The 14,708-nt window shown below is 52.8% G+C and overlaps 1 protein-coding gene across 4 annotated transcripts in view; it reads left to right on the forward strand.

The window, feature by feature from the left end:
• ADGRD1 (adhesion G protein-coupled receptor D1) overlaps positions 1-10,203 on the forward strand; it is a 186,567-nt gene extending 176,364 nt beyond the window's left edge. For all 4 annotated transcript variants that reach the window (XR_012420854.1, XM_015431835.4, XM_065525075.2 and 1 more), the window contains 5 exons: positions 342-433; positions 4,636-4,762; positions 5,713-5,754; positions 6,826-6,918; positions 7,917-10,203. Coding sequence is in view for 3 of the 4 variants with exons in the window: in XM_065525075.2 (XP_065381147.1) it covers positions 342-433; positions 4,636-4,762; positions 5,713-5,754; positions 6,826-6,918; positions 7,917-8,140 (578 nt within the window). In the remaining variant the exon portion in view is untranslated. The remainder of the gene's footprint in view (positions 1-341; positions 434-4,635; positions 4,763-5,712; positions 5,755-6,825; positions 6,919-7,916) is intronic.
• The last annotated feature ends 4,505 nt before the right edge of the window (positions 10,204-14,708 follow it).

Consider the following 14,708-nt stretch of genomic DNA (forward strand, 5'->3'; position numbering starts at 1 on the left):
TCCGAGGACCTGGGTGAGTTGCCCAGGGTCACGCTAACTGAGCAGATGCTAAGATGAGGTCTGGCCCAGGCTCATCCCCTCATGCCTGGATGTGTTCCTGGGATTAGAACTTGGCTCTGCCGTCTTCACAGCACAGGAGCTCTCAGAGGCAAGCTTGCACGTTGTGTGTGTCGGTAAAGGCCCACGGAACAGAGTGAGATTTGTCCCAGCGATGCCCCTGTGTCCCAGGAGCCCTGGCCGGGCAGGGGTAGCCTGTGGTGAGGGCAGTGGCCACGCGGATGCCGCTCTCCTGCAGGTGCAGCCCGGTCCCTCCTCAGCTTCCTCCCTGGCTTCTTGTGCAGGTCAACATTGGCATCCTCATCGCTGTGACCAGAGTCATCTCACAGATCAGCGCCGACAACTACAAGATCCATGGAGACCCCAGTGCCTTCAAGTAAGTTGACCTCAGGCTGCCAGCAGTGCCACGGCCCTTCAGCCCCCAGAGGACTGCTTTGAGGTTACAGGAGAGAGAGCCACTCCTGCCTCCTGTGGCCGGCACCAAAGCCCTCCATTTGCTCGGTGTCCCTGCGATCTTGGGGCAGCTCTGGCTTCATGCCCTTGCGTGGCTCTCGTGACCCAGGACAAGGCCTTTACCCAGCCCCAGAGCTCCCATGTGTAGAAGAACAGGGTCTACGGATGTTCTCCTAGGGATTTCTTCACCCCAGGGTGATGAGCAGCTGGGGCAGGGGTGGGGGCGGCAACGGGGAAGATTCTAGAGCCAGAGAGCCCCTGCCAATCCTGCCTCTGCCCTGGCCATCCGCTGGACTCAGCGAGTTCTTTAGCCTCTCAGCACCTCACCTTCCTCATGTGCAGAACGGGATAACAGGTTCCGCCTCGGCTGGCACATCAGGGAAAGTCCAAGGGAGAGTAGCGTCCTGGCGTGCTCTGGGCTGCCCACCTGGAGAAGGGGCAGGGGTCCCTGGGAGGGATTCCAGCCACACAACTCACTGCCATCAGGGTGTCCTGACAGCATCTGTTAGGGCCCAGCCAGTTGCAGGTGACGGAAATCCCAGCATGCGCTGGCCTTACAGAAGGGGGACTGACTGACGCAGGTGACTGTAAAGTCCAGAGCTCAGAAGTCTAGGCATGGCAGGAATTGTTTGGTAATTTGCATCCTCCGTGTTAGCTTCAGGCTGAGGTCAACTCTGTCCCCTGGTGGCAGAATGGCTGTGGCAGGGGTTCAGGCCCACGGGGGAGTCCCTGTCCCACCTGCTCAGACAGAGGCCTGCGCCTGGAGGAAGAGGGGGACTCAGGCTGGGCCTGTGCCCTCCCTGAGCCAGACCCTGTAGAGGGGATTCACTCATGTGACTGTGTGACTGTTCAGTCAGCACCCCCAAACCACAGGGCCAGAAAGCTGGGGAGGCGGTCCCTCACAGGGAATTTGGGGGCTTGGTGAAGAATAGGGCATGGGTACCAGGCAGCTGACGTTCCGTAATGTTACTTCAGCCACCGTATATCTTTTCTGATGTGAAAGCAAAAGTGGTAAATATGTCAGCAGTGAATCTATGAGAGAATTAGTCCGTAATGAATTCCAAACACCATAAATTAACCTGACAAGAGGCTGCAGCCTCCTTGGGCTGTTCAGCTCCTGCAAACCTTCAAGGGCTGTGCCCCGTGCGAGAAGAGAAGCTTGTGGGGTCAGAGATCATGTCCTTTCCTCTTCCATTGCTGAGACCAGGCTGGTCTCCTGGACCCCTCGTGGCCTGGCCGGGGAGGGACGCGTCCCTTCCTCACCCCAGCCCTCAGCTCCCCGGGCCCTCACCTCAGCGTTCAGGGTCGGCCAGTCTGTTGCCAGCTTGTCTCAAGCAAAAGCTCACGCTCCCCTGTCTGAGCCCGATGAGACCACTACTCACTACACCCACTGTCAGCAGAACACTCCCGTGGACCTGCCTCACACCTGTGCACCAACTTCCATCTCTACCCCACTGCCCCCAGCCTCCCAGCAGTGCCCATCCAGGAAGCAGCTTCTGTCCACTGCCTTTGCTTCTCCATGGAAATGTCCTCCAAGCGACAGGCTGGCACTGTGTCTGCAGCTCTTGTGAAGGCTCGAGGTAGCATGCCCCGGGAGAGCATGCCCAGGTCTTTGCAGGGCACAGCTGAAGGCACTGCCCACCATTCCCACCTGACTCTGCACCTGGCAGCCCAGGGATGCGTCCCTCCCAGGGAGGTGCAGGCAGGCGTCTCTGGGGACAGACCTCTCTGGGTCCCTCTCCATTGTGCAACCCAGCACATTCCCCAATGCCTTCAGCTCCTCTCCTTTGGGCAGCCAGGTCTGCCCCCGGGGGATGCTTCCTCACAGTCTTAGTGTGGATTGTGTAACACTGGACTCCCAGGGCTGAGGAAGCAGAGCCAGAGAGCCGCAGCGCCAGGCAGGAAGAGGGCAGTCGACATTGTGAGGAAGTTTCCTCAGCACCTTCCTATTCCTCATCCTCTGGTTTTACTCTAGTGATTTTCTTCGTGCCAAGCAGCCCAGTACTCAGTGAATAACGAGATGAGATTCTTCCTCAGGGCTCTTCACAGGGTTGGCTTACACTCCCCCCATCCACCCCAAACCCCGCCACACACAAGAAAAGTGGAGAATAGAACAGGTGAGGTCTGAGAAGGAGGAGAAATCTGGTTTCACTTTTAAAAAAAGTCTGTTTATTGACTGTGATTTCAGACTCCTGAAAAAGAAGCAGGGAATGGTCAGGTTTTACAAGAGGGACCCTGGGGGCAGGGCCGTGAGGGTGAGACCCCCACGGAGGTGCACCTGTGAGCAGGTGGCTGTGGGGGCCGGAGACTCGGCCTGAGCCCCCCAGGCCAGGGCTGACCTTGGGGGAGCAGAAGGGGGTCATAGATCAGAGAGGAAATCACACCCCCTGCCCAGAGCCTCCTCCAGATCCAGGGACCCCTTCCTGCTTTTGACCAGGGACACTGACAGCTCTGGCTGTGTTGAGACTCCTCAGAGCTTCAGCTCGGTGTCTTCCCCCAATATCTTATTTTATTGTTCATTTTAAGAAAAGTCAAACCGTCAGTTTAAAAGTAGCACATTTTGGTACCTATTTCTCGGTGACCTTTCCTTTCAAATATGGTTTCCCGGGATGTAAAGATTGTAGCTGAATAATGCATGATATCTTTGTTTCTCAGAGACAGGTGTTTTATTTTTACTGCGTTAGTGTTATGAGAACAAGCTGGCTGCAGCTTCTCTGAGATCTGAAGTGCTGGAACACTTCTGGGTTTTATAGGCACCCATTGCCAGGAGCTGTCAGTGCCAGGTTCTTGGGCTCTTGACAAGGGAGCTCATTATGGCCGCGTCTCACCTCCTCCAGGGAGGTGCCAGATCCGTGTGCAGCACTGCTGCATGGCTGTCCATTTGTTCACCATTCATTCATTCAGTGTTTATCTCCTGAGAGCCTCTGAGTCCTGGCGCTGGGATGCACTTAGGGGTTACAGAGACAAAAGACCAAGTTCCAGCCTTTACGGAATCCACAGTCTGTGAGGGTGACAGTCTCAGTCACTGGGCGGAGTGATGAGGGGTAAACTGAGGCATGTAACAGTGGCTGACCTGGGCAGCAGGAACTCTAGACTAGTCTCTAGACTTTTCTCTAAAGTTCAAAGGCAGAAGGTCCTTGCTGTGGAAGGCCCAGCTGTTTCAGAAGTCAGGATGGACTGGACTGGAGTTAGCTGGCCATGACTGACACAGCACATCAGGAATGGCTTTGAGGCAGACAGCTGGTGGGCCCAGTCAGAGTGGGTGCTAACTCTGGCCCAGGTGGGGACGTCTGCATACCCTCTGGTTCTGCCCCTGATGAAACCCTCTATCACCTTAGCTATTACCAGGGACTGTGGGGCCTCAGTTTTCTTATTAGAAAATGAATGGGGTCAATATATAACCTGCCTCTCCTGTGTCGAGGGCCCGTGGGGCTCTAAGGAGATAAAAACGCATGCTGGTAGGGGGTGTGTTTGGGGATGGGGCTCTGTCAGTTCACAGCACAGTTCAGCAAGCCTTTGTTCAGCACGTCCTTTGAGCATGACCAGGGCCATGAAGACGGTCAGTCGGTCCTGCCCTCTGAGAACTCACTGTCAGTGTCACAGGAGGGTTTGGGTGATCAGCGGGGGACACGTGGGCTGCAGCCCAGAGAGGCCTGGAGAATTCTTCCTGGCCATGGCCTCATTTCAGGCCCAGGCCTCATTGCCCCCTTCCAAGCGTCTCACAGGAGGCCTGGGTTCTGGATGCTTCAGGGACCCTCTGCTGCTTCAGTCCCCCGAATCTCTCCCCTCCGGCCTGGCTCCTCCTCCTCATCTTTGCAAACAGCTCAAATGCAAGCCCTGGGCCTGGGCAGAGTCGCCCTGTGGCCTGGGTGAGCCCGGGGTGCGATCTGAACTTTTCCGGAGCTCTCTCGCACCCCCCAGCTGTAAGGGGATGGAGGTGTGGAAACTCCGAAGCTCCTTCCAGGTAAACGTCTCACCCAAGGCCACCTGCAGGGAGGACCCCAGGTCTTGCTCCCAGCGGGGCGGTGCCTACACCCATCTGGAAGCCTGGCGTCTTGAGGGCAGTCCTCACAGCCTGCACCTGTCCTCCTGCTGCTCAGGATGACCGTCACTGTTTCTCTCAAGGTTGACAGCCAAGGCAGTGGCCGTGCTGCTGCCCATCCTGGGCACCTCATGGGTCTTTGGCGTGCTTGCTGTCAACGGCTGTGCTGTGGTTTTCCAGTACATGTTTGCCACACTCAACTCCCTGCAGGTGAGAGCCCACGGGGGGTGGCAGGGAGGTGGGGCCACCAACTGTCAGGAGCAGGCGTGCAGGGAGCTAGGGCTGGAGGGAGGCCTGCCCTCCCCGCCGTACCTCAGGAGCCGGTAATGCAGGGCATCCCCAAACCCCGAGGACTCTCAGAAAGCGGGGCCTGCCCTCCCCGCCGTACCTCAGGAGCCGGTAATGCAGGGCATCCCCAAACCCCGAGGACTCTCAGAAAGCGGGGCCTGCCCTCCCCGCCATACCTCAGGAGCCTGTAATGCAGGGCATCCCCAGAGCCCGAGGACTCTCAGAAAGCGGGGCCTGCAGGATCCTGACCCCTTCAGGGTGGGGCTGCCTGTGCTTCTGGCCGGCATCTGTAGTTGGCACGTCCTGGCTGGGAATGGAGGGACAGTAAGACAGTCAGCCTGTGGCAGCTCTGGAAAGAGAGTCAGGCAAAGAGGTGGCCAGGGCAGTCCTCAGGTGCTGCCCTCTGTGTGAAGGGCCTGGGAACCAAAGACTTGGGATGCCAAGGGTCAGGGACCTCAGACCCATGGGCCCGCAAGGGAGGGCAAGCATGGGTCCCCTTCACCATCCATGGCCCTCCCGGCCCTCCCCAGGCTACTCGAGTTGTGTCTGTGTCTGCAGGCTGGTGGCACGTCTTCCGGAAGTGCCTGCCCTTGCCCCGCACTGAGCCTGCCTGGGAACCCACCTGCCGTTGCACCTTTGCCCACGCAGCCCCCCCCGCTCTGAACTCGGTCCAAGCAGCTGCCCAAATCTAGGTTGGATCACAGGGTGGGACCCAGGACACCCCTCCGTCCTCACAGGCCCCAGGTCATGGGACCTGGTGTCACAGCGTGCGGTGCCAGTGTCACTCTCAGGCTGCATGGGAGGAACCTCCAGACAGTGTTCCGAACTACATGCAAAGGGCTCTAATCTCCGTTTCTTCCCTCCCTTCCCAGGGACTGTTCATCTTCCTCTTCCATTGTCTCCTGAATTCAGAGGTACGTCCACTCTACTTCCTAGCAGTATGAAGCTGGCTTTTCCTTTCTGAAAGGTCACAGGAGTGGGAATAGCGTTGCCCTATCAGGGTGGTGTCTGGGACTCAAATCCTGAGCCAGCTGTGTTCCTGATGACAAGTTGTGTGCCCTGGGCCTGCTGCTCAGCAACTCTTCTCTCCCTGCCTCCTTGCTAAGCGATGGACAAGCATCTTCTCTCCCTGGAGAAGTGGCGACTGCATCCTGGGGAAATGCAGGCGTGTTCCCCAAAGTCCTCCTCAAGGCCTTGGGGAAGCTGGCCTGGCTGTGAGAGGGAGGACTGCTGTCCATGGGAGCTGGGAAGGGGACTTTTGTGATGTGGCTTCCTTGGACTGGGGCAGCCAGCACAGGCTCATTCTTCTCGGTGCTGCTCTGAGCCTGGCACCTGCCATGTACTTGGCTGGGGGAAAGCAGGGGCTGCCCCAAGGACTTCTGTTCCTGTGGGAGAACTTTTCCCAAGTCAGCTTTGAGCCCCTGCCAGGCTGAGGTTGTGGGAGCTGCCTTGGGGTGGGGAATGGGCCAGGGCAGAGGGGTCACCCTGCCCGGTCTCTCTCAGTGGCGGTGTCCGTTTGCAAGGACAGGCCAAGTGGGCCGAGGAGGGCAGAGTCGCTGAGCAGGATGGTGACCGGGCAGAAGGGCTGCATGATCACAACACCCAGTGACCCCTTGCAAGGCCTGAGGTGGATCCGGGTGGCAGGAAGGCCGTGCAGCCATGGAAGTCTACCCACCCGCCCGCCACGCATTTTTATTTATTTGCTTCTCTCTCACACTCACCCCGGGACATTCACTGCTGTGTGTGAGGAGCCCAGCAGAGTCCACTCCAGACCCAGCTTCCCTGGCCTGCGGCACAACCTGGGTCTGCCACACAGAGCAGCGATGCACAGCTCAGCTGTGGAGCCACTAGCTCCGACTCTGTTATTTCCAAATCCCAACCTTCCCCGCACATCTGCTTCCAGGGTTGCACTGGCACAGACTCCTCTGGTTACGGCTGTTGCAGCCTCTGAAATTGCTTCTTGTGATCCCTTCCCTGCTTTTAAGGTGAGAGCTGCCTTCAAGCACAAAACCAAGGTCTGGTCCCTCACGAGCAGCTCCAGCCGCACAGCCAACGCGAAGCCCTTCCACTCGGACATCGTGAGTGCAGCCTCCTTAAACCGAGGGTCCCAGCCCATCCTCCATCCCCAGGCTCGGTCGTCAGCAGGATGGCGTGTGCAGGCAGCAGGATGGGATGTGCGGGCAGCAGGATGGGGTGTGCATCAGCAGGATGGGGTGTGCAGGCAGCAGGATGGGGTGTGCAGGCAGCAGAGGTGGCTTCGGGTGCCCAGCAGTCTTTGTCCCCCTCTCCTGCCTGACTCCAGCCCGCAGGCTGCACGTGCTCTGGGCTCGTGTCCCCGTCACAGTGCCCTGTGTCATGATGAAGTCACCACAGCCCTCCCCTTTGACCCTGAAGGGTCAGGGCTTCTTGTGTTCACTTAGGGATGGAAGGACTTAGAGATCAACTGACCATGAGGTGGCCCATCCCTGCTGCCCTCCAGAGCCCAGGCAGTCTGGAGCCGGCCCTGTTAGGGTTCTCACTGCGCCACTGCTTCCCACCTGCTGGAGCCTGCTCCAGTGTCCCATCCTCAGAAGTCCTTCCCCGCATATGGTGCTCAATCAAGGCACTCCCACCCAATTTTGCACTCCGCCTCCACCCACAGCTGTGTGGTTTTCCATTTGCTTAGGGACCATGTCTGCCCTGCTCCACGGGAGCTGGCTGGCTCATGCACTGCTCTAGCCCCACAGCTACAACTGTGCCAGGTGCGTGGCACGCTCCATGACTCACCATGGAATGACACCAGCATGGACAGATGCACGGGGGTGAAAGCGTGGGTGCCGGGTGGATGGGTGAGCAGAGGAGGGAGTGAGCACTCAGCACAGCATGCTTGTGGTGCCGGAAGGGAGGTCAGTGTGGAGAACTCTGCAGGTGGAGATGCCACAGTGTACACATCTTCATCTCCCCCAGGGGATGCACCTTGCCCCACCGCAGGGAGAATCCTCAGGCAGCTGTGGGCCCAGTGCTCCCCGTGCTCACTGGGCTTATGGCTCTCCCCCGGGAGCAGGCCCTTCACTGCTCATCCGTTTATGCTTTGCAGATGAATGGGGCCCGGCCAGGCACGGCCTCCACCAAGCTCAGCCCCTGGGACAAGAGCAGCCACTCTGCCCACCGCATAGACCTGTCAGCCGTGTGAGCCGGGAGGCTGCCAACCAGGCCAGGCTGCGCTCAGAACACCGCCCCCCCAAACGGAATGAAACTCCGCATCTTTGCCCGTGGGACCCTCTCCTTACCGCTGTCTGGACTTGGGTGTTATGGCCCTGAGATAGCCGTCCTCCCGTGACTCTGGCTGTCAGAGCACACTGCTGAGTCCAGCAGCCTGATACCCAGGCCAGCGTGGGCCCTCCTGCCTCACGTCCACCTGTGGGCTGAGTGACTCCCTCTGGGGACTCCCAGGACACAGTGGCCTGACGGTGATGGTGCCCTTGAGCCTCCCTTCGTCACTGAGCACCAGACCCAGCGAGGCCAGGACACTCAGGTCCCGCAGCCCCAGGAAGGGACGTTCAGCCTCTGTGCCTTGGTGGGACTTGGGGACTCAGGGCCAAAGAGGTGGTTCAGGTCCCCATGCACCCCCAGACAGTCAGGTGCAGGCAGCTGGGGGTGTGTGGGGAAGAGCATGAGGAGTCCCCAGGGTCTGAATTCACTGGTGAGTTCCCCACAGTTGGCGCCAGCCATGGTGTCTCCATAGGTGGTGCCAGCGTGGGCCAACCTGTGCTGTCATCAGTTTGGGCCCTGCCCAAGCCGAGCTCAAGCCGTGGGCGGGAGTCATTGACTCTCCAGGTGAGGGTGACCTCTCTGCCCTGTCCTTGGGGGGTCCCCTCTGTGCACGTCAAGAGCCACTCTGGGCCTTGAGACCGCCTGATGGTGCCAGTGCTTGGGGGCGCTTCTTGGCCATCCTCTGTGAGTTTTGCCTCTTTGGACCCCAATTCAGTCTTAAGATGCCCTCCTTCTTTCCTTGTGTGCGAGCCTCCTTGGTGGTTCTTGGGCCACAGGAGCTGGTCGTGTCCCTGCAGTGCCTGGTGTCCAGGTGGAAAATGGAGGGCATTTTCCAAGACACCACTTTCCCCGGAGCCCTTCTCATGACTCACAGGCACTCTACTCAGTTTCTACTGGGCAGACCACGTGGCAGGTAGCACCCTGCGCTCCATCTGGTCACCACGAGGGTGACCCACGCTGAGTCCCCACTGACCTGGAGAGGGAGGGCTAGTGACAGCCATGTCGTCTGTTGAGGGAAATTTATGGACTCAGACTCAGCCCCAGAGGAGATGGGATAATCGTTATGGACCTGTGTGTGGACATGATCCTGTGGAACATAGGTTTGGGATCACAGATGTGAATTAAGACACCACTGAGATACGGGCTATGAGGTTCATACTGTGCCGAGAGCACCCGTGGTGTCTGTGAAATGTGGGTGAGACATTCAAACCTGGTTTTCATACTGGAAAGTCTTCCTTTAAAACTGTGACCATGATTCCATTCAGCGCCTCCACAGCCCTGTCTGCCTTGTTTCAGAGTGAGTTTTCCATGGAGCTTGTGCCCTTTTGCATCCCGCCTGGTGGCTTCTTAATGTAACTCTCCCCTGGTCACCTGGAGTGGACCAGTCATCTGCAGGCCTCTCCTGCATGGGGAGGGTGGGCAGGGAGCAGGATGTCTGCAGGGGTGAACCTTTGCTCTTCTGTCAGGCAAGGCCCGTGCTGCACCAGCCACCTGACACATGGTGACAGTGCTACGGGCCCTGCGTGTGGCCCCTGCACCCGTGCTGTGGCAGGCACACCTGGCTGCTGCAGGCCAAGGCTGCTGTTCAGCGAAGAGTCCCATGTTTAGTGTGGACTAAAGTCCCATGTTTAGCCACTGCCCCAGGCTCCTGTGACCCCAGAAACCAGGTCACGTGGACCACGGTGGCAGACCCTCATCACGCCCGTGAGCACCTAGAAGTGAGAACACTGTATTCCTACAATTTACACTTGGATATTTCTCCTTATTTAGTTTCTAGTGAAAGAAATCAAGTAAGGAACTATCTTTACTTTAGATGGAATTATTTGTTTTTTTAACTGTTGCCATATTCATCTATATAGCTAATATTTCAAGATAAGTAAAGAACAAAACCTGTCTAAACCTTTTATTTCCAATGAATGAAAGTTGTGCACTTTATTTATAGGCTCTATGTTTTGGCTTCTGCAGTACTTTTATTATCTACACATAATTTGGCCAAAAATAAGAAATTGGAAAGAATTACATGTTTAGTTTATAGTAGAAGATGATGACACTAAGTTGTGAAAATATGTTGTGATTTTTATGAAATAAAATCTTCATGTCCTTAAAAGAAAGTGTGCTCCTTAAAATCTGTTGCTAGTGGAATGTGAACAGGACAGTGAGTCTCTAAACACACATCAGTAACATCCCAGGCTGGGGTCTGCTCAGTAGACATTCACTCAGCACCTACTGTGAGCTCCACACACTCTTGCTCTGGGGATGCCCCAGGAGCCTCTGTCCCAGGGATGGGGTATGAACAAAAACCAGGGGCAAGCAGCGGGCCTGGGAAGGAAGCATGGGAAGGAGGCCTGGAGGGACATGCACAGGCCTTTGTCTGCCCAGGGTAATTTATGCAAAATATACTGCTGCTGCTTCAAAGGAGGCGGAGTTCAGCCACATGTCACACCCCCAAATACACTCATTCATTCCTTCCCCATGTTGCTTTTCTGCTTTTTACAGAATTTACAGAGATGTAATTTACATGGTCCTACATTGCCTCTGTTGTGCAGCCGTCTGCTTTTATTTTTTTATTTTATTTTATTTTATTTTATTTTATTTCTTTTCTTTTGAGGCGGAGTGCCTCTGTCGCCCACCCTGGAGTACAGTGGTGCCATCTTGGTTCACTGCAACCTCCGCCGCCCAGGATCAAGCCATTCTCCCTCCTCAATATCCCAAGTAACTGGGACTACAGGCATTCACCACCACAACCAGCTAATTTTTGTATTTTTAGTAGAGACGGGGTTTCACCATGTTGGCCAGGCTGGTCTTGAACTCCTGACCTCAGGTGATCCGCCTGCCTCAGACTCCCAAAGTGCTGGGATTACAAGTGTGAGCCACCACACCAGGCCCGCCATCTGCTTTTAATATGCACTCATAAACCACTTTCCATATTACTCTATTGTTCATAATTATGATTGTAATATAAAGTGTTCTGTTACATATTATATTTTACCAAAAATCTTGCACTCGTTTATAACTGGATTCTATGATTCTGTGTCATATATCAACATTTACATATTTATCATATATTTATGTAACATTCGAATGTTTTTTATATCTATAATATATAATAGAGAGATATAGTGTCTTTGTGCTTATGGCTTTCTTCCTTATATTATTTTTTATGTTGATTATCTTTTAGGTTAAAAATTTGGGGGAAAAAAAAAGAGTTTTGCATCAAAAAGTAAAGAATTCCATGACTCTTGAAACATTCTGCCAAATTCTTTACCAAAAGAGTCATCGGGTCAGTTTTCGCTGCTGGTGATAACTTACTAGTATTCTCAGTGAGAACTTATTGATACTCTTATTTCTCAAAACTTTTACAGGAAAGGTGAGCAGTGTTCTCATCACCAGCTTAGTATGTGTGAAACTTATCGTTTGTATTTTCTTGATTACTACTGAGTTTGAACAGTCTTTCATATGTCTTTTTACTTTCTTAGGAAGGTGGCTACAATTCTGAATATAGAAGGGAGATGTTTCATTTATTTACGGTATCACTCATTGTCCTGCACCCATCCCAATTGCGCTCTCCTGTGGTGACAGTGGGACCAGGTCCCACGGGAGCTGCACACATGGTGACAGGATCCAGCAGCTGTGGCCAGGAGAAATGCCTCAGCTGGTGCCACCCATCCCCGTTGGTGCAGGGCCCTCCCTCTCCCACAAGCCACTTGACGCCCAGCCTTGGCCAGGCCCCTCCCTTTAGCTTCCGGGGATGAGGGGACGAGTCAGGTTGGTGGAGCTGCAAGCATGGGGCAGAGGGGTCACCCTGGAAGGAGGGTCCCCTGAGTGCCCTCCTGCATCCCAGCCCCTCCTCCACAGCGAGCTGCTCCTGCCGCCCTCAGACTTCCTTCAGAGGCATCAGAAATTACAGTCCACAAATGGAATCATTATTTTCATGCTCCAACAGGCCTTTAAAAATACTTTTTTTTCAGCTAAATTCAGGGAGTTGGGAAGTGAGCAAAGAAGATATGGGCAGTGTGCATCATTGTACAATTCCCTGCTTGCTTCTAAATGCTATTTGGTTCCTCTTTGCCCAGCCTCTATTTTTAGCCTTTACGCCAGTTTGTGCTAGGATGATTCCTTCTAAAGGCTGTATTATTGGCTGTGCTTTCCAAGCCAGTCTGAGGATCTCTGCATTTAATTGGCGAATTGACATCTTGATATTTATGTGATCTGTTTGTAACATTTTGCATCTGTCATTTTATACATGCTTCCTGGGGTTTTTTGTGGTGGGGGGTCGCAGTGGAGGGGTTGCGGGAAGTGTTGTTCTGTTATTTCTTTTTGTTTTGGTTTTTGATGTCTGGGTTGCAATCTTTTACAATAATTTGCTTCAGAGCTATCTTGGCTTTTCCCTGACTACATCTGCACTAGTGCCATAGTACAGTCCCACATAACTTAGTATTTCGTGTGCACTTACTATTGGCAACTTTGTTTCTGTTTGGTATTTAAAGAAAGGATTTTCAGGCCGGGCACAATGGCTCATGCCTGTAATCCCAGCACTTCGGGAGATCAAGGCAGGCAGATCACTTGAACTCAGGAGTTTGAGACCAGCCTAGGCAACATGGCAAAACCATGTCTGTATTAAAAATACAAAAATTAGCCAGGTGTGGTGGTGTGTACCTGTAGTCCCAGTTACTTGTGGGGCTGAGGCAGGAGAATCGCTTGAGCCTGGAAAGTTGAGGCTGCAGTGAGCCATGATTGCACCACTGCGCTCCAACCTGGGTGACAGAGCAAGACTCTGTCTCAAAAAATAAAAAATAAAAGGATTTTTATATTAGTGTTTTTACTCTTAAAAGTTATACACATTCCTGCTATTTAAATCTTATTTATAAATTAAGCAAATTTAAATTGTTAATCTACTTTTTAAAAATTAATAGGCTTTATTTTTAGAGCACTTTTAAGTCTATAGAAAAACTGAGCTCCCTCATACCTCCCCCTTCCCCCATCCCACTCCTGCAGTTTCCCCGATCATCAACGCCTTGCATCAGTGCGGTGCATCTGTCACAATTGGCGAATGAATGTTGATGCATTGTTGTTAACAAGAGTCTGTAGTTTACACCAGGGCTCACTCTGTGTTATACTGTTCTATGGGCTTTGACAAAGGTATTGACTTACAGCACCATGTAGCTTCACTGCCCTAAAACACCCTCTGGGGTTCACCTGTTCATCTCTTCTCTCTCCCAACTAACCCTGACAACCACTTTTTTTTTTTTAAACTGTTTCTATACTTTGCCTTTCCCAGAATGTCGTATAGTTGGAATCATACAGTATGTATGTTTTTCAGATGGGGTTCTTTTGCATAGCAATATGCATTTAAGGTTCCTCTATATATTTTTATGGCTTGACAGATCATTTCTTTTTATTGCTGTATAATATTCCATTGTGTGGAGGTGCCACACTGTTGTATCCATTCACCTATGAAGGACAGCTTCGTTGCTTCCACATTTTGGCAGTGATGAGTAAAGCTAATATAAGCATTTTTGTGCAGGTTTTTGTGTGGAAGTAAGTTTTCATCCCATTTGGATAAATACTAAGGAGCATGATTGCTGGACTGTATGGTAAGTTTTATAAGAGACTTTAGTTTTATAAGAGACTGCCAAGTAGCCACACCATTTTGCATTCCTGCCAGCAGTGAATGAGCTTCTGTTGTTCCACATCCTCACCAGGATTTTGTGTTGTCAGTGTGTTGAATGTTAGCCATACTAATAGGTGTGTAGTGACATCTGATTGTCTGAATTTTCAGTTCCCTAATGGCATATGATATTGAGCACTACTCTCCAAGTTTTGGGTGTTTGTTCTAACCCAGTCAGTATCTGAATTGGCCATTTCTCCTTGCAGTTCATCAGTTTGCCTCATGTATTGGGGTGTTCTGTTGTTTGGTGCATACACAGTGAGGACTGCTATGTCTCCTTGGAGAACTGATTGCTTTATCATCTATTGCCTCTCCTTATCTCTGCACCCTCTTTGTTCACTGGTTCTCTGATGATTATGGAATTTGTTCTGAAGTACTTTGCTGAGTGAACACTTGCCATGTGAACATTTTAAGTTGATAAAAAAGGAGAGTATCTTTTGTTTTTTTTTTCTTTGTAAGTATCAAGATACACAATTCTGATGTCACATCCTTTTCCCCAGAAACATCTATAGGTATGATTGTTTTTCTTTTTTTTTTTTTTTTTTTTTTTTTTTGAGATGGAGTCTCGCTCTGTCACCCAGGCTGGAGTGCAGTGGCGCATCTCAGCTCACTGCAAGCTCTGCCTCCCGGGTTCACACCATCCTCCTGCCTCAGCCTTCCGAGTAGCTGGGACTACAGGCACACGCCACCACACCTGGCTAATTTTTTTGTATTTTTAGTAGAGATGGGGTTTCACCGTGTTAGCCAGGATGATCTCGATCTCCTGACCTTGTGATCACCCACCTTGGCCTCCCAAAGTGTTGAGATTACAGGCGTGAGCCACTGTGCCCGGCCTAGGTATGATTCTTTAATGAAGAAGAGAAATTCAGAAGTTAATAATATAATTTTATGTGAAAGTCAACTTACCCTCATCTGATCTCTTTGGAAAATTTCAAGATTCTTTCCCTT

This window comes from Macaca fascicularis, chromosome 11, assembly GCF_037993035.2.
Source record: "Macaca fascicularis isolate 582-1 chromosome 11, T2T-MFA8v1.1".
Taxonomy (NCBI): Eukaryota; Metazoa; Chordata; class Mammalia; order Primates; family Cercopithecidae; genus Macaca; species Macaca fascicularis.